At 41.9% G+C, this 24,874-nt stretch overlaps 1 protein-coding gene across 1 annotated transcript; it reads right to left on the minus strand.

Annotated features, from left to right (window-relative positions):
* Positions 1-17,078: 17,078 nt before the first annotated feature.
* T265_13595 (hypothetical protein) lies at positions 17,079-21,317 on the minus strand (the record flags this gene model as incomplete). Its single annotated transcript, XM_009169617.1, has 4 exons — positions 17,079-17,509; positions 18,546-18,567; positions 18,925-19,355; positions 20,336-21,317. Coding segments are annotated over 4 exons (1,866 nt in total), but the record flags the coding sequence as incomplete, so codon positions are not given.
* Positions 21,318-24,874: the final 3,557 nt, after the last annotated feature.

Genomic DNA, 24,874 nt, shown 5'->3' on the forward strand with positions numbered 1-24,874 from the left:
AAAAAGCCGACCTGTTCATGCTACAGTGCTTGTGCAGTATATTTACATGTGCAAGGGGTTAATTATGCTTCGTTAGACACCGCAAGATTAGGTGGAGAAAATTCACACACGTTGTGGACCCACTAGAAAATTATAAATGAGTTGGTCTCAGAAAGGTAGATTGTATGTATTCGAGAAATACACTCATTTGCAAATCAATTTGGTTTTCACGAGAGACTCAACTGAATCTTTCGTTTTTGATGTTCTACAACTGAATGTGCTGCACACAGGCAACCTCATGTTTCAGTTGGCACGATGTTCGAAATATCGCAGTATATTCTTATAAAGGAAACTACTCTAATTTGGGTTCAAGTATAACATAAGGTTGACGGAAACTCGTGAACTGCGCCTACTTGATCAGCCCCAAGAAGGGCGAAACCGGTCGTGGGCTGTCGAACAGCTTTCAGCAACCTTGTGAGTAGTTTCCTTTATGAAAATAGATTGTATGTTCTTGTTGCTTTCAAAGTTACGATTGATTCAGACTTTAAGGTCTTGTCTATTTCATACCCGATGTCAACAATGCTCAATTCTAGATTCCAGAGTCGATCCGGAATCAGTGTATTTCAGAACCAAACCTTTTTGGAGATGGATCGGTGCACACATAATGGGAACAGAAGAACTCATACATTTCACCCAATACTATAAACATCGGTACTTCACAATTATCAGGATGGAATGTTCCCACTTGCTTTTGACGACTAAAAGATAGTAAAAATTTTCACGGATCTTTAGTACAACTTTTATGGTTAACTGCCTAACAAATCCCCTTTGCATAATTCCTATAGTCTGTCACATGTCTATGGTTTGTTCTAACGAGTTCAAGGATTTTCATGAAGGAAACTACTTACAAGGTTTCTGAAAATCTGTCGACAACTCACGACCAGTGTCGCCCTTCTTGGGGCTGATCATGTAGGCGCAGTCCCCGAGTTTCCGTCAACCTTACGTTAAACTCCTTTGTGAAAATCTACTGCGGTATCTCGAATATCGTGCCAACTGAAACATGAGGTGGCCTGTGTGCAGCACATTCAGTTGTAGAACATCATAAAACGAGAGATTCAGTTGAGTCTCTCGTGAAAACCAAATTGATTTGCAAATTCATGTATTCCTCGAGTTCAATGATTGTTGATAGTATTCAGTACCTAGTCGCACACCTGATGAACTATAACAAGAGCGACATTCGAGTTCATTGCTGTCCCTCATTGGTTCGAACTCATCAGAATAACTTTGCCCATGATTAATGGTGAGCACGAGGAAGAGGACTGTTCAGGCGAGGTCGATGCGAATGCATATGTTCGATGCGCTGGTCCATTCGCTGTGAAGATATCGAAGAGGATAGTGTAAGCTATTTCCAGTTAAACAGAATATGATGAGGGGTGGTATTTTGGAGCGCACAAAATTCTCTATTATGTCACTCCGAAAAACGTGAGAAGCATAGCATAGCATTCTGTAGGATTTGAACTGAACGGAAGGCAGGCACAACATCCAAGTGCACGAACCAGCTCCACGTGTCGCCAACACGCAATTTTTTTCGGTCTAACAGTGAAGTATTCATTCCCAAGATCTGCATGAGTTGAATCATTTATTATCGCTGGATGCAGCATTTTTTCGTCATTCTCTCAGACAGACATATGTACGGCACATGTATTGTTTCTAATGTGAGGGAGAATGAAGTATAAAGTTTTCAATCTGAATATCGACACGCAATCTGGACCAGCAGATCACCTAGTAGAAGGTGGACGTCCAACATCAAGTTGCCCCCGGAATCCTCATTCAGTGGAGCATTGGAAGGCCAATTTTCTAAATTTTTCAATTCTGACGAAAAATTTCCTCTTTCTCGCAGTCTAGTTCATGGAAAGTGCAAACGTTAGACATAAAGTAGAAATGCTGTACGGTTCCTGATCGGCTTACTTATATTCCGTCTTTCTGGTGGGAGGCCACGTTGGACCAGAGCCAAAACATAAGCTGTCCTCTATTTTGCTAGCTTTGCACATGTGGATAAGAGCTGAGGTAAAAGAATAATACAACTTGAAAATACAAGTACTTGTTGTCTGAACACTTACGAATGACTTTAAGTGAGTTGCAAGATATCTCATGTTCATAATCCGAAGCAGTCAATGAAATGTGGTCAACTGTATGGTCAGTCAGTTTAAGCGATAATAGCAAGGTAACCGGAAGTTGCATTTCCTAGATCTTTTACACGATGAGATGCAAAAAGCTTGGATGAACACATCACTCTTCTCTCAGAATGTATGGGTTCTTTTTCCATGCTATACAGACTTGTTTGTTTCACTTGCGTACAAGAACTATTGTCGTATTTCTACAGACGAGTATTTTGTATGCATTTTTTTAACTTTTGTTTGTGGAGTAGACCACTTAAGAGTAGGAGAACCACTTTCTCTTGGTACTGCTTGAATACAGCAGACATCAGCCTAGGTTAGGTAAACGTTCAGGGATTTTAGTTAGGGCTAATCAATCTGTTTGGTTTTGACTTGTTGGATGCCATCAACAGTGAGGAACACGATCCGACTAGCATCCTTTCACTAATTCCAGCGGTACGCAAGAGACTCTTGGGGCGTCCAAGTGCAAACCGAGGGCTGGCATAGTAGCCCATAAAGCCTGCTGCATAGACATTACCACTCAGTTGGCCTATCCTGGTTGTTTTCTATTTCTAACCTAAATTGACCTGACTTGACAGCATCGAGATGAAATATCACGCTGCCTAATGCAGATAAGCTTGGTCAGCTAAAGACTCCTGGTGCTCCTAACTTTCCTGAAAACTATTCGACAACCGACGAAAGGTTTCAATCTTCTGCGATATCTTTAATATCATGCCATCTGAAACAAGGGAAGATCTTTCCATAGCTTAGCCAGATGGCGGACAATACAAACGAGAAATTCAGCTGGCGTCCAGCTGAGTTACCGTTCAAAACTAAATTAGCCTGAAAATGGATTTACTTCGCAAATTGTGTCATGCGTTGCCGAAGAGTTTTCGACAACTTTGAGCGCAGTGTTCTTTTAAGTAAATGTACTGAGTTATCTCGAACATCGTACCAAGTGAAAAAAGGCAGCCTCAACCACTGTTAGCGAGAGATCTGGCTGAGATTCAGCTCAATCTCCCAACAAAGCCAAATTAATTTGCTAACGAGTGTATTTCGCAAGTAGTACCATCTTGTTCAACACAATCGTACCGTTTTGCTACATAGCAACGACATTTTTCCGGCCGATAGGCTCTGAACATTAGGGCCAGGATAGAAACGTTAACGAAACTTCAACTAGTAATCGCGACAAAAACCACCCAAAAGACACCTTCTCCTTCATTCGACTCTGCCGCTTACACTTTCCGGTCCAACCAAAAAGTGGCTTGCAACTTGTCACTCCCTGAGTTCATTGCCTGGATTTCATTCATTTTCCCTGTCATTCTGGTCTTTGATTAAAGGTAATGACGTTGATTCAAGTCTTTTCGTTTCTGTTTTCACATATCATTAATATTTTCATTCACGTAGAACCTGACCTCGTGACGCTGTCGCCAGCAAGCTCATCTTTCGCCGACCAGCCAAACTCAGATTTGTCGGGTCAACTACGACACCATCCACACACTGTACCACAGATGGACAGATGTGGGGTCTGTTGTACTCGGGGAAAACTGCGACTTATCACCGAAAAGTACTGGGCAAAGATTACTTCTGCTTCGGAACATATGTGAAGTAGACCCCGAAGCATGGCGCCACCATTTGATTGGATTTTGAGTTAAGGTCAGTGGGATACGACATCAATGGACAGACCGGAAGGGTGCTACAGCTGAACGCTTTACCTTTCTTTTTATCTTTAAGGTCAGTGGGATATGACATCAATGGATAGATTCATGTGCGAGATAATCCGATGGCTTAAGGATGATGTCTTTGCAAAGCATTTTAACTTATGATTGCAATGTATGCGCTGTGCAACATACTGAAATCTTTCTCAAAGCTATCCAGTTAAGAAAGTTTTAGACCCAACCCAATCAAGCCTGTCGAGGACCAATAAACCATTTTCGTTCGATGCTTTTCGATCGGTAAAGAAGAGGGCCGTAGATGCCATTACATTGTGACGTTTGTTCGGAAGATATACTGATATTACGTGATCCGCTTCACGAGTGCTCCAGTCTGGTGTTTGGTAACATCCCGAAGACATTTCAATCAGTTTCTCACAATCAAAATGTCCATTCCGCTGGGACGTTTGAATCATCGTCGTCTATGGGTCGCTACAATGCAGACGTTCATCGTCCGTTATTCATTTGCTAGTTTCCACGCCAGGCACACTCAGACTTTTGAAAGATAACCTAACTCCACCGGAAAACGTGGTAAGGGAATACCTCATTCTGTTTACCTCCTCCCGCATGAAATACTGCTTCTTTCGCTTACCTCTTTACCTCAGTCATCTTCCTTTTAAGAATAAACGACGTCTGTGGTGACAGATATCCAGTAACCACTATGGCAATATTTTCTTTCAGGCATGAAGTCACCATGGTCGGGATTTACTGGAGAACTTGTTGAGTTCATCGTTTAGAAGGATATAATCACAAATTACTAACGACATGAATTCCCAACAGAACAGAGAACTCATAAGAACTCGTCGTGCATGCCTCTTTGCTTTTTTCTGGATACCCTGATTTGGATGGTGCACCACCTGTTTTTTTGGTAACCCTTCCGGTCGGTCCGTAAACGAGGAATAAGAATACAGTCAACTTCTTTCGAAGCTAATTATCACCAGTGGTAATCACTGGCCATGCTTGTTATCTTGTATGTAAGACAAATAAGTTACCAACGATACTGCAGTGCACGCTGCACTTGTTATGTTGGCAACCGTTACGCTTCGCAAACATATTCGCCCTTTAGCCTTATGTGATTCGTCCTAAAAACGCCAGGGAAAAGTGTGATGTGCGCTTCACGACCATCAGCTCCCATAGGATTTTGTGGAAATCACAGCATATTAGTTCAATGTTACAGAAGTTAGAGCAAAATCTTTTGATTTTCCCGTTTTACTAACCAGCTACCTTTTTCCGCTGACAAAATTTCGATAGTTCTTGTATTCGACATAAAATTTCAACCATTGAAACTAACATCCTTTCTTCCGCTCGCTAATTCCTCGATCTAGTTGCTCTTGGGCGTGCGCCCAGTGTCTGGCACTCGGGCGGGTAAACCTTTGAGAAACCACTCCAAAATTCTTCACAAGTTTATTCAAGTGGGATGAAATGGACTGGAAACGTTTGCGGCTTTGGCCTGCGTTTTAGCCGTCTGGATTTAACCATTTTCATAGTCCATCATTAAGACGCAAAAATTGAAACTATTGCTAGAAAAATGAAGACAGTGTGTTGGTGGAGTATTAGGACACTGAAAACGGTAACATTTTTGTCAAAACATCAAGAATGATCCTGCTTAGGTATCACTTCAGCCTAGCAGAACTCCCAAACTTTAAAAATCCAACGTCACAGGCCGAACTTTTTCCATATTCGCCCCATGCGTGAAAGACTACCGGAATGGCCAGGAAAACAGTGCAGATCAACAAATAACAGATGATTTGGTTAAACAAATCGTAAGTACTAGAATGAATACAACCTTTCAGACATGTAGGAAAAACCGCGCCATTTATCCTCGACACCTCAGGTGCGAGATAGCCTAAGGGGTAAGGGCGCAAATCTACTGACCGGAAGGTCCATGGTTCGAACCTGACCTCTGCCTCTCGACTTTCCCCGTCTAGGTTTGGGCAGCCTGGCAGTATCCCAGCCCTCGTGCTTCCTTTGGGTGGCATGGAAGTTAGGCACCGAAAGGGTGCTATATGTAAACGATTTTTATTTTGTTACTACCACAGGTGCACCTGGTGTTGGTTGGCTTCTCAAATAATGATCTAAAGAATGAAGACCAAAATGTGAAGCATGGAATACTAAAAATCGGCCTTGAAGTACCACGGTTAGCTCAATATACTCACTGATGGAGCTTCGCCAAGCCATAAATGTGCCCATTAAAGGCAATGCATTTTGTATTTGGAATTCGCCTTCGCTGGAGCGTTTATTTAGGAAACAGCGGACGATGGCACAGGAGAAACCATGAGGACCACTAAATGCGAATGCGAAGACCAAATGTATTTTTACAGCATGTATTGTTTATAGTCGGACTAATTCATTCAGGAACTGTCTCCCATTTTCCGTTTGCACCTTAATTCGAGTTCTATAAGTCTTGACGCTTTATAGATCACACCTGAAGTAGTCCATGAAAAGCCCAACTATTTGCATAAACAAATTTAGTCACTGAATCCAGAAATTTTGAATCGAATTTACAATCAGATTTTGACGAGTGGTTTGTTCTGTGGGCCTAATATCACGAAACATCAAGCAAAATTCAGTGAGGAACGTTCTTTGCGTTACCTTATTAATGGTTTGAAATGAGGCAGCTATTAGTCACAGCACGATTGTCTCCTGAAGTTCTCATGGGAGAAAAAACCTCATCAGGCCCAAATACGTTCGAGTAAGCGTCTGAAATTCACGTAATATTTATCACTTTGGGACAAAATTAATTTTAGGAACCTAGTGTGCACTTCATGTCGAACAATGTGTCATTGCTACCTTAGTTAAGGGTGAAAAGACGCCTTCTCATTTAGGACCATTGGTCTCGCGTGGTTTCTCTTGACGTAGGTAGTGTCTGACGGACCATTTCAAACTTCCTACAGAGACCAATCTATATGCCCCTGGAGATAACTCACGTTTGCCAAAAAATCAGCATAAAAACGCTTATTTTGGGTTTTCCTACTTTAAGGAACCAAGAGGGTTTAGAGCTCCTCGTAGTAAACACTATTGTGCTTTCTCCATGGTCGAAGATTCCAATAAAGGTTTTCACCCCTATGGTCCCTAAATACTGCAAAACCCTCCTGAAAAGAGATCCTTTAGGGTGGGGATGCTATCTCTGAAACTGGTCCAGTAGCATTTCCCATCATTCACGATTCAGCAGAGGGGACAACTTCTATTTGATAGTCCAACGGATTGTGAAAAAATGATAACCGACAAACCAGCGAAAACTCAATCCCAGCATGTGGAACGCACTAAAGTTCGAAAACCGATGAGAAAATTAATTTCACTATTCAAGCAGAAATTACTGGTTTATGTATAATTTGCTGGTCCCCTGATATTTGTGCCCTTTAGTCATTAGCGAACAGGTTACAACACGGTTACCCCTTGGTTTTTGTATGCTAGCTGAACAGTAGAAGCAGAATGGTTGAAGATATATTATATGATAATTCATATTGTTACACAGTAACATTCTGAAGGGAGAACTCAGTTAACGAGAGGTCTCATTCTGAGTAGCAACCAGGTGACAGCAGATGATAACGGTAGTTATCTATTTATGGGTAAACGGTAGAGGTTGTCATTCCTTTGGATCTCAACTTCTTCAGCCGTTTATAGGAATATTTCTTTAGTAAACTCATTTTCCTATATTGCTCAGCGGTTTACTGCTGTACAACTTTAATGAACAGCTAGGGCAGACAGAATCCGACTAGCTGACACCCTTGCTTTGTGCTTTTGAAATCAGATTCGCCCTTTGACTGTGCTCTGACCACTTGACGTAGACTCAGGAAAACGTGTGCTAAGGGCAACGTAGATAGGTGTCTGAATTGGTGCAATCGCTAAAGGGACGATTATAATTCCTCAGAACTAACTCTAACGTCTAAAGAGAGGCCAGTGTTTTTCATGCAAGCCGATGTCATGGAAGATGCACTATCAACCACTGTCCGTTGCAGATATACGAATGTGTATTTGGTGGATATGAATACGGACAGTACGATAACCCGTACTCCATCATAAAATACAGATTCCTGTGATGGATTGAGGTGATGGAAACGTTGATTTGATTGCTATTGGAGTTGACCCTATCTGTAGCTGACAACGTTGGTGATGGGTCTATCGACTAGTAACGTCGGAAAAATTTGGAGGGCGTAATGTCGGTACTTGTGACCTGGTGCAATTCAAAGGGGTGTCGACAACAAATGGGGGACAATGGCATGTTTTAACACTAAAAAGTTTCAGGTATGTAAGGCATGATCCATTGCCCTCCTTAAGTAGAACTACCAGTAACTCAATGAAATTTTCCTTCCTTTTTATGCTTCAGTTTGCAGCATTTTGTGCATCCATGAGTCACCAATTCACCTGACCACTGAATTTCATTCTCATTCCATTTCTTTCTCAATATACACATCGTAGATCAACAATACCAGAAATATATCTAACGTATCTTTTGCATGCTTCTTTTAGCGGAATTTGTGTTATTTTGCTTTTATAAACTTTGGATTAAGGAAATATTACTCTTTATGTAGTAGACGGTGGAAGGAATGAAACTATAAACTCCATACCTGACATGATACCGAAGATAAATCTGCTAACCAAATCGCTGGAAGAATAATGCAAAAGTCGCAAAGCAAAAGGCATTATTTTCATAAAGGAAACTACTCACAAGGTTGCTGAAAACTGTTCGACAGCCCACGACCGCTTTCGTCCTTCTTGGAGCTCATTAGGTAGGCGCAGTCCCCGAGTTTCCGTCAACCTCATGATCTACTTCAGCCCAAATTGCCAACTGAATCATGAGGCGGCCTATGTGCAGCACATTCAACTGGAGGACAGCATAAACGAGAGATTCAAATGAGTCTCCCGTGAAAACCAAATCGATTTGCAAATGAGTGTATTTCGCGAAAACAGTGCGATTTGGGTTCAAGCAGATCATAAGGTTGACGGAAACTCGGGGACTGCGCCTACCTAATGAGCTCCAAGAAGGACGAAAGCGGTCGTGGGCTGTCGAACAGTTTTCAGCAACCTTGTGAGTAGTTTCCTTTATGAAAATAATGCCTTTTGCTTTGCGACTTTTGACGAATATTTACACCTAAACCTACAACTGCGGCAGTTGCGGGTCAGTATCTACTGTTGGTGTATTGCTTTCGGGGCCGATGATGCTCCTGCTGCCGATGATGATAAGGGTAATGATGATGAGGATGATGGTGATGATGATGATGATGATTACAGTCATGTTTGCTCGAGTTGTGATCCCGCACGCATAGGGCCTCAACTATAAGCAAAGTAACACGTAGCAGTCATTACAATGTCATAGTAAAAATAAGTTTGGCAGACGTGCAGTGCAAATTTCACCAAGTTCGGATAATTCTGTCGATACTCCGGGACTAAGATAGAACAAAATCCGACGTGAGGGACAGATTAGTGAAGTTACCATCACCGGTCAAAGAGACCGAACTCAGAAACAGTTTTAACACCTAATAGACTTCAAGGATTTATACTCTGTGAACTTTTCTCTTCGGGGACGATGGGATCTATGGATCTTCTTTAACAGCACGAAAGAGTTTCTTCGGATTCAAGATTTTTCCAATACTGTACTATCTCTAAGGGGAGCAGTGTTTTTTTGTGGGGAATGCTTTCCCACATGGGTCTTTCAGGTAGCATAGCCCAAATTTAATATTTTGACCGAACAAAAAGTCACTAATGACTCCATTCTATTAGCAACGTTGTGGAATGTAGGTAGCTCGGGTGCGCTATTTGGTTGTCAATGCAACCCTGCACTGACGATGTCACCTCGACTGGTGATGGAACGTTTGCAATCCAACTGCCAAGCTCGGCGAACAGACCAACAACCAAACTCTATTCTATGTATTTCTATGGCACTATCCTACTGTCTGCATTCTGGTATTCATACAGAAGCACAGCGGTACTTATTTTCTACGCCTAGGAGATACAGTTCAGCTAGAAATAATGGTTTTCGATCAAGTTTATATACCCGTCAACTCCAAGAGATGTCATGAAATCGTTTTGCACCTGTCGTGATGTCATCTGAATTATTTGAACCGCATGCACATATGATAAAGCAGCTTTTCCGATAACTGCAAACAAACTTTAATATGTGGCGTAACAAGATGGTCAGGAATTCAATGAAAGTCTAAATATTGTTTTGGATGTTACATATAAAGATACTTGCGACCTTGAGTCGCTCCAGTTAATTCATCCTTACAGAATTAGGTGAACTGCCCTTGCTTATGATCCACAGTAAGGACGAAATCATGCTGCGCCATGCTTCAGTTGCCTTCAGGTTCTCAAGGATGGGAAGCCAGTCATCAGGTGGTCAAATGGTGTGATATCTATGACTTAGAGATGAGTGGTGCTATATCCTGTCAAAGTGCGAGTTGATCGCGTGGCCAAACGGTAACATCAAACTAATAGCTGGGAGGTCCCGGGTTCAAGTCTCTTTGGCGTTCCGTGGGATGCCACTGCTAATGATTCCTAGTAGGAATGAGAAAGCTGTACGGTGCTTCTCAGCTTCTAAACAAAGCTTAGCTTCATCTACAAAACAAAATCCATCGTCTCCTTCCCTCATCATTGGACGGGCACGACTTTTAAAGATTGGCTTCCACCTGTGAGAATATATACTGACATAGATGACATGATTCCGAAATATAGCTACCCAATTGCACTTAGAAGATGTTCTAGAGGCTATGTGAAATTCAGAGCAACAAAAGAATAAGTTGTGTTATGATGACCATTGGCTAACGGTGGTTTTTGCTTGGGTTAGCGAGAAAACGTACATTAGTCTCCTAGGGTACGCTGAATGGGTACACAGTAAAAAAGGGGTTATGCACGTCAGCCGAGAGTTGGGTCTACATCTTCAAAGACGTAACAAAAATCCTTTCTTCTAAGGTATAACTAAGCATTGGGTGTACTTATGGTAACAGACTTTTCAGGAACAACATACACAAACCTAAACGGGATGGACGTTCAACACAGCAAATAGCCACTCACTTTTCACTGGGGGAGATTTATGTATGTAGCGCCTCAGCTTATTATCCAAGCGCCACCTCTCTCTCTGTTCTAAGCCCAGCAAGTGGTTTTGGCCATGTAAAATCTTCCTGGCTCTTTTAAATGTACACATCCAAACCCGGAGTGCTATCCTCCCAAAAGTGCTAACCATGCTTGACAAATGAGCCTCACTAGACCGTCTATATTGGTTAGCTGATGTAGAACTTTACTGATATTGTAGAGTTTTGTAAAATAGACGTGCAGCATAAGCGCTATGACGCTAACTTCACGAGGTGAGTTCACTCAGTAGGGCCCATCAGAATGCTTTTTTTCGGGTTGTAACTCGAATCGGATACACGTAAACTGAAGCCTCACAACAAAGTAGCCATATTGGCTCCAATTTTTATCCTCCAGATAGAATAGAAAGCATAGTGGGATTAGATTTTACTCATGGGAAGAGGGACAACACGCTAAACACTTACTCTAAGTTTTTAGCAGACTATCGGAGCAGTTCCTTTACTTATGACTTTGAAGTAGAAAACAAAATTCTTTTTGACATTTTGATCACCATCAATACCGACAGTACTGTTTGGCTCCGTCTACCAAAAAAGCTTACCGGGATCAGACATAACTCAGTTTTACAGCCTTCTGTTCCGTGCAGTAGAAAGGTGCTTCGGCTCAGATCTTACTCTACAGGGCAAGGTTGATTTGTGTCCTAGATCGGTCATGTTATCGTCTAATTTTGTATTTTGTTCTAGTTTATACCGCCTAAACGCATTGTGGCACTTTTTTGATCCTAAGAAATTGATTTGTCCAGCAGCATTTTTATTCCCACTGCCCTGTTCAAATAGATCCGAGGGTCAGAATTTTTAAAATATGGTCGAACTGTGTCGAACTAATTGAACGCCACTTTCTTGTCTTCGAGGCCCTACCAATTTATCGATACTTCGCAAAACTGTCGGTTGTGCACAGTTCATTAATTTTCAGTCCATTTGAGAGAGGAACACGGGTTTGGTTTCTTCCGTCAGTGATGTTGTTAGACCCTTCAGTCCTAAGGATTGCAATTTCAGCACGAAAACTCCAATTTCCACATACTTTTGGGTTGTACTAAATGAGCTGCTGGCGTGTATTGTGTAGAAGTGGGAAGTGTAATCGGCATATCACGATCTCCCGCTCCGATGGACTGGGATGGCAAACTGTGGTAGCAGCTCAGAAATGTTTTTTGTCGGCGGGATAAAGTACTCGCTCACTGCACAACCAGGTCGGACGATTCTTAAGCGTAGAACTCTATCTACCAGCGCCAGTATTATAGTTGGCGAAATCAACGGTTCTGAAACAAAATGGAAAAACACTGGCAGTGGAGTTCCAAAGTACAATGAATTGCAAGGTCTAGAGGCTGGGGAACGTGCACAAAATCCATCTTCGGAGACTACATTAGGCCAGATGACCCTTACCCAACGGTTGTTGATTCCAACGTCACACCGTTGAAAGCTGGGCCTTTAAGTGACAAAGCTTAGAGAGTTGATCCTAACTCAGTATTCCAGGTCACAGCACGAAGCATGTGACCAGAGAGATTGAAGTTCCTTAAGACTATATGGACTGATTATTTTAAGCCTATTCTCAGCTCTCAGAAAGACCTAATGGTCACTCTGAGACTGCCTTGGTTATATTCATTGGTCAAGCCGTTTTGGAGTGTTGTATGCTGTAGCATCCTGTACTATCTTACACATTTTTTCGGCTGAAGGCGGTGTACAAAGTAAACTCGTTCCACAACCAGGTCGTTCAGATTCATGAAATGACTGCTTTCGTAGACTGCAGTTTCATGAGGTTTCTCAGAAGTTCCGTGTCACTTTACGAGGCAATTGTAATACAAGATCACTTTACACCCTATTTCTACATCTATCGTCCAACTAGAGCTATGCGCTCCCTGCCATGGTCCAGCATCAATACCCAAATAAGTCACATGTGCGACTGTTTTTATGAGTTCCTTGTAGTTAGGTGACTCATGGAAAGCAATTTTAGAGAACAACACAGAGAGTTACTACGGCATTTTGTATTTCGTGAATTCTTTTTGTTATCTGCTAAGAAGTATCCAAATTTTATACTTAATCGTGAAGTCTAATAACAAGTATATCAAACTCACGTTCAGGCTGAAAACAAAAGATTTAGAGTCTCAAACATAATGCTCAGTCAGCTTTCAAATCCAGTCTATTTTATCTTGCTAAGACTTCGTAAATGGTAGCTGTGGCGTAATTTTTAAAATCAGGGAACTGTGCGGCTCCACAATGTGTTCTTCCACCAGTCGATTTGAGAATATAGTTTTCTATGGAGAACATAGTTTAAGTATACTCAAAAGTGGCTCTAAAGCAAGCTGTTCAGTGAAGGACATTTTTCAATAGATGATTTTCAGGCTGGTAAATATGAATGAAGGAATCTAAGCCAATCAGATGTCGAGTGACTATGATGTACCTATCTGCGCGTAAGAAACTGACGACGAGTCATCCGAAGGAGTTTGAAAACTATTGAAAGGACAATGCATCAGTTCAGTAATTTCAAGATTATGATAGAAAAATTTCGAATATTTGTAACGAAAACTCCCGATTTCAGTAAGTGGTATAAGTGATGGTTTTGTCCACAAGTGCACTATCGAAACTAGAGCCCTGTAAGCACATACAGTTTACCCACAGACTATTCATTACATATTTCTGCAAAGTCTGCCAACTTCAGTTATAAGTCTGTGGTCTGGCAAGCCTCTGACTCTGGCTTTACCACATGCACGAAACCTCGGATAACACAGAAATGGAGCAATAAAGCTATGAAAAACGATAACGATGTCACCAAATAGCAGTTACGGGGATGTCAATTTTCCCGATCGTTCCTGACTAACGGGTAAGTTTTGAAATAAGATTTCGTCTTGTCAGTAGATTCAATCTATTATGAAGAACCGAGAAGCACTGTACAGCTGCGTCGTCCATATTGGGAACCACCAGCAGTCTCCCAAAATTCAGAGTTTCTGATCTGCTGCATTATGGCCAATGGTTCAACAATTAACTCTTCGATCACGAGCGGTGGAACATCAGTGATTAACTATCACTCGGACACAACATAGAGCCGATCAATCAACTACGGAAATCACAGTACGTGGACAGGTATTGACCGGCTGCTCAAATACCGACTTCGCAGATGTAGGTTTTACTCATTTTTTCAAGTTGCTCTCCCTCTGGGCCGCTTATAAACTGACGGTAGTGTGAGGAGTGACAGTTTCAAAGTATATCATCATCAGCATTCCGAAGACTGTGTCCTAAATGACGACCGTTTTATTGTACAGTAGTCGGTGAACGCCCACGTAAGCATCTCGACTAAAAATGACTCAAGTAAAGAAAAGAGCATGAGACTGATGTTGAGACCAGGGAACGTAGATCTATGGTAACTCTGGTGTACTCGGTAAGCTTGTCAGAAAACATGGTTTCGTGTTCTAAACCAGTTAGTTTATTTATCTCCCGTAGATAAGACTCAAGTACAAAAAACATTTTTTTCAAGTGTGGACTGTGTGAAATATTTTCTTTCCTCTTTGACACGGAAAAATGTGAATCCAGTCGCATTAAAGAAGCAGTCGCACATTAGCGTGTCGATCAACCTATCGGGAATATCAGAATACAAATGTCACACTGATTTACCTAAGTGTTACTGAAATCAATCTGCCTTACTAAACGGAGGAATTGCAGTTGGTTCTTCTTGTAAAATCGATTTTCATGGTGGCCTAGCTTCCCTTTTTACCATTCGAACCGCTCGTCCGGTTCAATAATATGAGGCTGAGAGCAGGAAGTCGGGTGAAATATTTGATCTCTTTGTGCACTCATGAGGGCGCCTATGTTTGATCGATTGTCAGAAGTCAGCAATGGAAGTGTACGTGACAAATAATCAATAAATCTGAGCTCATGGATTCCAAAATGCACAACTTTTTCGTGCCAATAAACACATCCGTTTTATAAAGACTCAGAGTAATATATTGTCGTCGCAGTCATTTCAGTGCAAAATTCTATGATAACCGAGGTAGAGGGCGTTTGCCTTTTGCGTTTTATATTTTCACTAGTGACACTGGGCAAGTTCATTCAAGGTAGGTGACATACCCTGTTATCAGTTGGAGTAGAAATTTTATCTGGAAAGAACTATCCTAAGGACCAACCAATCAGAAACGGTTTAAGTTTACAAATTCGATGTAAACACCCGTAATTTGTGCTAAGCACCGAGTTAATTTTCCGGTCGATATCCAGTCCAATACACTTGACAGTGTTTTATCCAATAAAAATGAATTCATTTGGAGCTCTAAACAGTTAAGTTTGGAACGAAGGGAAAGTGGACGGTAAAACCTGTTATTAGACAGAAAATCCTTCATCAAGCTGGTTCTCGGACTTAAAAACAGAAAATAAATTGATATATCTGTATCTGTAAGACTACATCTCCAGGACATCTTCCTTGTGTCTTTCATCGGATTCTTGTTGATCCAACCGGAAAAGAAACACAGAGCATAAGTAAATGATAAAAGCAGATAGTATATTAAAGAGATAACGGTTGATTCATGTAGGTTGCATGTGTCACTCTCTTCAACTGAAAGCAAGAGTCAAGTGACAACCTCGTGTAGTATCTGTTCTACTTACTGTTACCATGTTTGGGTCTGAGCACCTTGAAACTCACTAGGATAAGTAGATTAGAATACCGTTCTTTTTGACCAACAGATAAATGATGGTCGGGGTCTCCAAATATCTTAAACTGGTGGTATTTATCTGGTACTTCTGAGAAACCTAGTCGTCTCCCATTACTCCTACTGTGAACGAACTACTCTTGGATAAATCACACGGTGGTGCGCCAACCTGAAATCTGAAGACGACTTTAGTCTATGGATCGTAGTTGTCAGATATGGCACTCTTCTTTATTTGTTGAAGTCCAGTGTATTCTGGTTCCGCGCGAGTGTGTGAGAATGGGGCTATCTTCTGTGAGAGATCATTCGCAGGGAGATTATTCCCATGCGAAATCTACAAGAGCTTTTGTCGTCAAAGTAATATGGTGTATCGTAATCATGAGAGATCCAGTCCGCAAGAGGTGTTCAGACCTCCAACTTTTTCGTAGTCTTATCTACGGGAGATGACTCGCACTCTCAGGCTTGTTGAAATCAGTCTCATAATAAACTCTATCATGAGAACTGAGAGAAGTCCTCCGGTTTAGTCGTTACGACATGAAGCAGCTCATGACAGAGACTCATGTGTCACAATCTGAACTAGTGACATTAGTAGCTGCTAAAGAAATTCATGATCACGACAAGCTACCTGGATGGCATGTTAGTGCTAACTGTTCGGACTCAACGTAGCTCATCATCATCATCATCATCATCATCGTCATCATCATCATCATCATCATCATCATCATCATCATTAGTGTTGACACCGATGTTTCACTGCCGTGCAACCACAAAGTTTAATTCAATTTAAAGCCTTAGAATGAAAAGAAAAGAAAAGAGTGGGTGAGGGAGGGGACCCGGTGTTGACCAACCGCAAGCATTCTGAGGTGCTTACACCTCCAAGTACTCAGTCACACAGTCTGGAAGAAAACTGGCAACACGAACGCCACTTAACGCAGCTAAGATATGATAACCGGATATTGTAAATCGAATGAAGCAAACACCATTTGAAATCGTGGCAGGAAAACCAGCCATGGCCTGGAGGAAGAAAGTGACGATACTTGATTTATCTTCAACACATCATAAGGAAAAAGGGTTTTTGATACATACCTTTTGGTGGTAAACGAGATTACACGACGACGGTGGTAATACTGAAGACCAAAAATTACCTAGGCAGATTTTATTGCACTTCTGAGTAGTGATGAAATAAAACAAGATGAAGAAACTAAAAAGCAACATGTGGACTTATCGTGATAACACTTACCATTTATCTAGTACACTATTGGGTCCTGGAAGACGAATTTCAAGGCCTGCAAATGTTTATGGCACTTTAGTTAACTAATGAATAATTCTTCATAAACTTTGCTTTGATTCAGGCACACCAGGTTGAAATATGCCATTCAGGGCTTAATGAGGCCGCCTTGCAAACTTCACTGAACAAACATATATTATATGACTCCTACACTCAATTGTTTAATAAATGATAGATTTTTAATGAATTTCACTAGGGACCTGAGTACAGGGATGAGTACACATAAACATGCTTACCGGAAGTCCCGTAAACAGTGGTATATTTTTTGCCCACTCCACTGAAGCCAAGATCACTCTGACGGCAAAATCGGTATCACAGTTGATCGAACGTTTTTCTCGTTCTTTCTCAGCCAAATCCCCGTTGGTATTCTGTTGGCGCATAGGTCCTTCGTGCTTCAGATTTTTCTCTCGTGGTTCGTTGTCCGATTTTGTTGGGAGACAGAGCCACTCAGCGCCTATGCGTCGTAAGTAGGCCAGAGAGACTTGCGAATGACGATGAGATACCGGTTCCGCTCTGAGCAGCATGGTGAGAAACTGAGCGTAGAAATTCGACACATTCAGGTTGTTCATACAATTCATGGCCGTTGCCATTGGACCCAGGTAGCTTGCAGTACCATAGTACGAATTATAGATGAGTGGGTACGACGGTAGCCGTCCTTGTTGCACAGCTGTTTACATGGAAATTGGAAGCAAGGTTGAAACTTTGCTGGTTAGTATATTACGAAGACTTTGCCAGGTTACGTGGGTAGATGGCGATTTATGTACAACTCAGTCCCTATGAAAGGAATACATATCTATAATCTTCCAGCACCATGTCATTCAGCTTATGTTGACCAATCAAATGTCGCTTAGTGTTTATGAAGTGGGAAGTTTAAGGATTGTAAAGATAGGCTAAGCACAGCGCCAAATATGCCGGCTGAAATTGGATTAACCCAAATAGTTTGCAGCTTGATCCAACCAAGTTACTATGTAAACACTGGTACGTTTCAGGTTTAAGGTACTTTTTTCATAAAGGAAACTGCTCACAAGGTTGCTCATTAGGTAGGCGCAGTCCCCGAGTTTCCGTCAAACTTATGGTCTACTTGAACCCAAATTGGACTGTTTTCGAGAAATACACTCATTTGCAAATCAATTTGCTTTTCACGAGAGACTCAAATGAACGTCTAGTTTAAGGTGCTTTGTTATAACAAAAACGTAAAACACTAGGACCAAGTGCAATGAGATATTCAGTTATGATATGTATCATATGTAGTTACATAAACAGCATCATCATCATCATCATCATCATCATTAGTGTTGACACCGATGTTTCACTGCCGTGCAACCACAAAGTTTAATTCAATTTAAAGCCTTAGAATGAAAAGAAAAGAAAGAGTGGGTGAGGGAGGGGCCCCGGTGTTGACCAACCGCAAGCATTCTGAGGTGCTTACACCTCCAAGTACTCAGTCACACAGTCTGGAAGAAAACTGGCAACACGAACGCCACTTAACGCAGCTAAGATATGATAACCGGATATTGTAAATCGAATGAAGCAAACACCATTTGAAATCGTGGCAGGAAAACCAGCCATGGCCTGGAGGAAGAAAGTGACGATACTTGATTTATCTTCAACACATCATAAGGAAAAAGGGTTTTTGATACATACCTTTTGGTGGTAAACGAGATTACACGACGACGGTGGTAATACTGAAGACCAAAAATTACCTAGGCAGATTATATTGCACTTCTGAGTAGTGATGAAATAAAACAAGATGAAGAAACTAAAAAGCAACATGTGGACTTATCGTGATAACACTTACCATTTATCTAGTACACTATTGGGTCCTGGAAGACGAATTTCAAGGCCTGCAAATGTTTATGGCACTTTAGTTAACTAATGAATAATTCTTCATAAACTTTGCTTTGATTCAGGCACACCAGGTTGAAATATGCCATTCAGGGCTTAATGAGGCCGCCTTGCAAACTTCACTGAACAAACATATATTATATGACTCCTACACTCAATTGTTTAATAAATGATAGATTTTTAATGAATTTCACTAGGGACCTGAGTACAGGGATGAGTACACATAAACATGCTTACCGGAAGTCCCGTAAACAGTGGTATATTTTTTGCCCACTCCACTGAAGCCAAGATCACTCTGACGGCAAAATCGGTATCACAGTTGATCGAACGTTTTTCTCGTTCTTTCTCAGCCAAATCCCCGTTGGTATTCTGTTGGCGCATAGGTCCTTCGTGCTTCAGATTTTTCTCTCGTGGTTCGTTGTCCGATTTTGTTGGGAGACAGAGCCACTCAGCGCCTATGCGTCGTAAGTAGGCCAGAGAGACTTGCGAATGACGATGAGATACCGGTTCCGCTCTGAGCAGCATGGTGAGAAACTGAGCGTAGAAATTCGACACATTCAGGTTGTTCATACAATTCATGGCCGTTGCCATTGGACCCAGGTAGCTTGCAGTACCATAGTACGAATTATAGATGAGTGGGTACGACGGTAGCCGTCCTTGTTGCACAGCTGTTTACATGGAAATTGGAAGCAAGGTTGAAACTTTGCTGGTTAGTATATTACGAAGACTTTGCCAGGTTACGTGGGTAGATGGCGATTTATGTACAACTCAGTCCCTATGAAAGGAATACATATCTATAATCTTCCAGCACCATGTCATTCAGCTTATGTTGACCAATCAAATGTCGCTTAGTGTTTATGAAGTGGGAAGTTTAAGGATTGTAAAGATAGGCTAAGCACAGCGCCAAATATGCCGGCTAAAATTGGATTAACCCAAATAGTTTGCAGCTTGATCCAACCAAGTTACTATGTAAACACTGGTACGTTTCAGGTTTAAGGTACTTTTTTCATAAAGGAAACTGCTCACAAGGTTGCTCATTAGGTAGGCGCAGTCCCCGAGTTTCCGTCAAACTTATGGTCTACTTGAACCCAAATTGGACTGTTTTCGAGAAATACACTCATTTGCAAATCAATTTGCTTTTCACGAGAGACTCAAATGAACGTCTAGTTTAAGGTGCTTTGTTATAACAAAAACGTAAAACACTAGGACCAAGTGCAATGAGATATTCAGTTATGATATGTATCATATGTAGTTACATAAACAGATTATCGAATTGTTCCATAAAAGTAACGGCACAGAATACCGTAAGAACCATCACTACCTGGTGGTGGTGGTGGTTAGACTATCCTGAATGCTTCCGACTTTTATCTTTTTATTCAACGTTATTTGGAATGGACCATTTTTCCACTGTGTCTAGTTCTTTTCCATGAATCCCCTGGTCTTTGCGTTACGACTTTTGAATGGAATGGTCGCATTAAGATGATAAACTAAATTAAGGGAGACTTGGTGATATCAGCAGCTGTAGGATGGCTGCAGCTTACAGAAGTAGCCATTCTTCAATTTACAAGGAATAACAATTTTGTTTAACTAACCCCCACCGCAAGTTAACAAGACGCTTTCAAAGCAGGAACTGTTGTTTACCACTCACCTTCTTTGCGCATTCCCGCCCTTACGCACTTTTGAAATCGGCAATATTGACACTGGTTCCGATGATGCACATCAATGGGACATTGTCGTGTACCGCGACAAGTGTAGGTCAGCTTACGTCTCACTGAACGCTTGAAGAAGCTTTTGCAGCCCTCGCACGTATGCTGTCCATAATGCTTCCCGCTACTTTTATCTCCACACACTACGCACTCCACATTCTGACCGTACTTCGAATTGAGGTCGAGTTCGTCGGCCTCTTCATCTTCGTCATCATCTGCTTCATCCTCCTCATCTTCACTAGCTTTGCTTCGTTTCCTCAGGTCAGCTTGTTTGCTGTCGTTGGGCGAGCGATACGCAGTTTGTTTTGTGAAGTTCTTGGCTAGAAGCTTTGCGCGTAAACTCTGGTCACCGGCGTAATTTAGCGTATTCCACTCATTGTGTATGGCTGCTGTGGATGTTTTGCCATTGGGACCAGATGTCACATTGAGCTGGCCAGCTTGATTTTCTAGACTCCTAGATAACCTTTGCGTTTTTTCCCTAGAAGATAGGTTTTTGTCCTCAAAAAGTGAGGATGAGTGACCACAATACCCGCGCTTTCCAGTGTGGAGAGTCCCCCGATCGAGTTGTGCTCCAAGACGTTGTTCCACTGAGAACGACTTTCCAGAAGAATTTATGACAGAGTGCGATGAGACCGTCCGTTGTGGACCCATTCTGTTCGGCACTTCCAGATCAAGCGTGGGCACAGGACCAGTGAAAATATTCCAGTGATTGAATGAACTGTGATGGACCTCACTCCGGCCTTCATCGAATGGGAAACTGGTTGATTGTACAGTCGATTCAGAGGTTGGAGTATGTGATGGGGAGTGACGTTCAGCACCTGTACGAACAGTATTCCATAAATGAGGAAATAAAATATCCGGTGGTGGTGGTCCAAATAAATGTGAAAAATGTAATGTGGAATAAAATCCTCCGGGTCCACTCATTGTAAGGTGACAAAATATCTGATGAAGTGTCCAAGTCGGATAGGTATACTTTCGACTATCTGAACTGTGAAAGGTTGTAAACCTTTTTTCTTTCAGAAATTTGACTCGATTGTTTTGCTCATTTGATTGGAGAACCGGGTTAGGATACACTGAACCCTTGTCGCAGTTATGCAAATCGGATACCAGCGAGCCTGTGACAGAAGGATTATGTGGGACATAAAATCCCGTGTGCACCCTTTGTCCCTTGCTCCACCCCACATATGCCCTTACTGCCCCCGATTGTAGACACTTGTATTGGTGGGAGCGGTTGCGCTTGGTCATGTCTCCAGGGCGTGGTAGTGACACCGACACGGTTACGGTTTGAGAGAGAGAGGGAGAAAGAGACAGAACAAACCAGAGTGGGGAAGGCCGACCTCTGCCTAGTTTATAATTTGTGAACTGATGTTTCTCGTTCGTCGGGCGTAAGGAAAGACAGCAAATGTGTCAGTCCTCTATTGCTTCTGTAAGCACAAGGGGTGGTGTGAGGTGCATCGACGACAAGGCCACCCTTGGCCTGTGGACATGTCTCTCAATTCGATTGTTGAGGGAGATGGATACATGTGGATGGTGAAGTATCGCTGTACGAACAAATTCCTAATTGCTGTATACAGGTTCAAATGGAGTAAAAAGGGGAGTGCAGAAAGCAGCGGTTGGCCACATTAGACAGACAGACATTCGAACTGAAATTTGATTGAACCGTTTTTCTGGAACGGACACATTTAAACAAGTGGAAGTACTCTGGGATCAAAATGGATGTCACCGACTTGTTATCGAGTGTAGTATTTTGCTGCTTTGTGTTTTCCATACTCATACCATTGTGCTGGAAACCGCTAACTCGATCTAGAAAGGGGATGAATACCTCTCGTTTGTTTCGGATGAATAATCATTGTAAAACTGAATTTCGGCATCCTGTTTGTTTTCATAGTTCTAAGGAATATCTTGAATATACCCCGAATCGTGTAGAAATGATTATGGACTTTAAGCAGGTTGTTACAGTTCATGCTTGCCACCGTTAAATAGAAGTACCTTATAGATTGAGTGGGCGCTGACCAAGGTCGTTGTCACGCCTAAAAATAAAGGTTCAATGAGTGACGGCAGCCACTTAACTTCTCATCACAATAGTCCAGTTGAGGGAAAATTTATAGTGTGCAGCCAAAGCGTCAACAATTCCAAACATCACAGGCAAAAGTATTACTTTCGTTTATATTTTTCTTTCGCATATTTGACTGTAATGACCAGGAGGCATGAACCCCACACCGGATTCGCAATGCACTACTCATAAGGTTGCTGAAGATTCGTCGACAGCCCACGACCGGGCTCATCAGGCAGGCACAGTCCCCGAGTTTCCGTCAACCTTATTTTCTACTTGAAAACAAATTGAACGAAATTGGCGAATAAAGATTCATTTGCAAACTGATTCGGTTTTGCGAGAGACTAACCTGGAACGCAGCTGAATCTCTCGTTTATGATGTTTCCAGGGTTGTTCAGTCTTCAATTCCAGTAGGCACATATCTATCTCATCCTGCAAATTAGCGAGGTTCCTAAGTTATCGCAGTAACTGACTGCAACCCAAACAAGAATCGGGAGTCTACTCAGGTAGACGATGACTTTGGACATTTCGTTCCAAAAACTTGTCCCCCAATATGGCATACTTAAAATGCGTGACCTCACGACATTACAATAGATACTTCCTAATTCCTATGTTAATAGTCTTTGTTCCATCTTAGTCATGGAGTCGACTGATCTCGTACACTCATCCTGCAAGGACGTTCCTATCTTTACAACCTTAGTGGAATCAGAAAACTAACTAGACACATAATTATCATGATTTCACAACAAAAAACCCAGCTTTTGGCGATGTAGATGGCCATATTTGCAGCTTTCTCAACTCCAACTGACAACACCTACTCCAAATTATTCCAGCAGGATGGGTAAAAATTGGTTCCATACATGAATCAGAGTATTGGTTGTTACATGGCAAGACATTTGAACCACAGTCGATAAACTGCGGGAAGTTCAGTATCCCAAAAAGTAACAGTGAGATGCAGTCGTGAACAGGAAGAAGTGGCGTGGTGAAAATTATTGGCTTAGTTCCTTCGTTGCCTGGAGTTATCGGACTGAATCGGATAAATCAACACCCAAAAACAGAAACTTTTCAATAGCGACAATGGTAGTGCTGATCTGCAGATCAATTTGTCACTACGTCAGCAGGCCTCAATGTGAATCATATTTCCACCCTACCGAGACTAAGGTGCCTAGTTTTGGGTGCGCCCAGAGCGAGGTGAAGAAATCTGACACTTAGTAATTACCATACCAGTTTGGTGTTTTCGGGAGACATGACCTTTTAGGTAGAGTGTTACATCTGTACAAAACAGGCAATTGCCGCACTTAGAAAACAATTTTTGCGACCTCAGTTTCGCAACGAGAGTTACACGCACAGTTAAAGGCTACTAGACTAGCTTTTCTCACTCGTTTGTCTTTCCTGTCGAATGACCAGCCACCGTCTCTGCGAGGAAATATTAATGTACTACTCCCCCCGGGCTTCCCGTTTTGGGTTTTACTAACCCTCTGGATAGATGGGATGCACCTGTGTGTCCATCCTTACTTAACCTGTACTACCTACAACTACACTGCCGGTTTATGCTTCGTCAGTGCCATCCCCGTAATTTTGGTTTTATTCGTTTGACCCTTTTTATAGTAGTTGGAATCACATCTTACCATCTTTGTTTTGGATAAGAGGGACGAGAAATCCCATTATTCCAAATACGAGTGCGGGGCACCCGCACACACTGCGAAATGTGGTCTTCCTTCTGTTCACAATAGAATTAGTGCTGTATAACAGCTTACCACTTGTTCGAATAACCGCACTCGTCGCTGGGACTTTGTCAATATTACCAAAGTTGGAATGGTTCGTTGTTTTCGCCCTGAAAACGTGAACAAGCTCTCCTTCTCTAAAGACATTTGGAGTTCTCTCACCCAAAAAAAACTTTAAAAAGAACGATCGTGTCGAAAACACCTGTTTTCGGTCATTGGTCATCCTGGATAATACATTCGATATTTATCTGATAACGGCCGGAAATCACGTGTAAGATGGCAGACTCTCACGAGTCAGTGAATCACTGAGCAGGACTGACTACCAGGCAGAAAAACAATGTCGTGGATCTAGAATGTCTGGCGTACCACTTCGAACACCATTACTAAGGTTGCTCAGTTAAATTCTACTGGTCTATGGGATCAATAGTGACCCGAATGGTGTCACTTGTGACCAGTTGAGAGGTTGCTAGTATATGCCCACGAAGATGTTTTCTTCTCCCATTACAGGATAGGTTTGGGCAAGATGTAAAGCAAGGGCGCTTGAGCTATATCACTTCCGGTTCGGGAAATTAGAACTTTGTTTTGCGTATTCCACGCAGCACGTTTTGCGAGCGCAAAACGAATGAGTACACAAGAAAGCATATATATATATATATATATATATATATATATATATATAAAGAGACCGCTTAAGTATTTTCTGC

Source organism: Opisthorchis viverrini (genome assembly GCF_000715545.1).
Source record: "Opisthorchis viverrini unplaced genomic scaffold opera_v5_82, whole genome shotgun sequence".
Lineage (NCBI taxonomy): Eukaryota > Metazoa > Platyhelminthes > Trematoda > Opisthorchiida > Opisthorchiidae > Opisthorchis > Opisthorchis viverrini.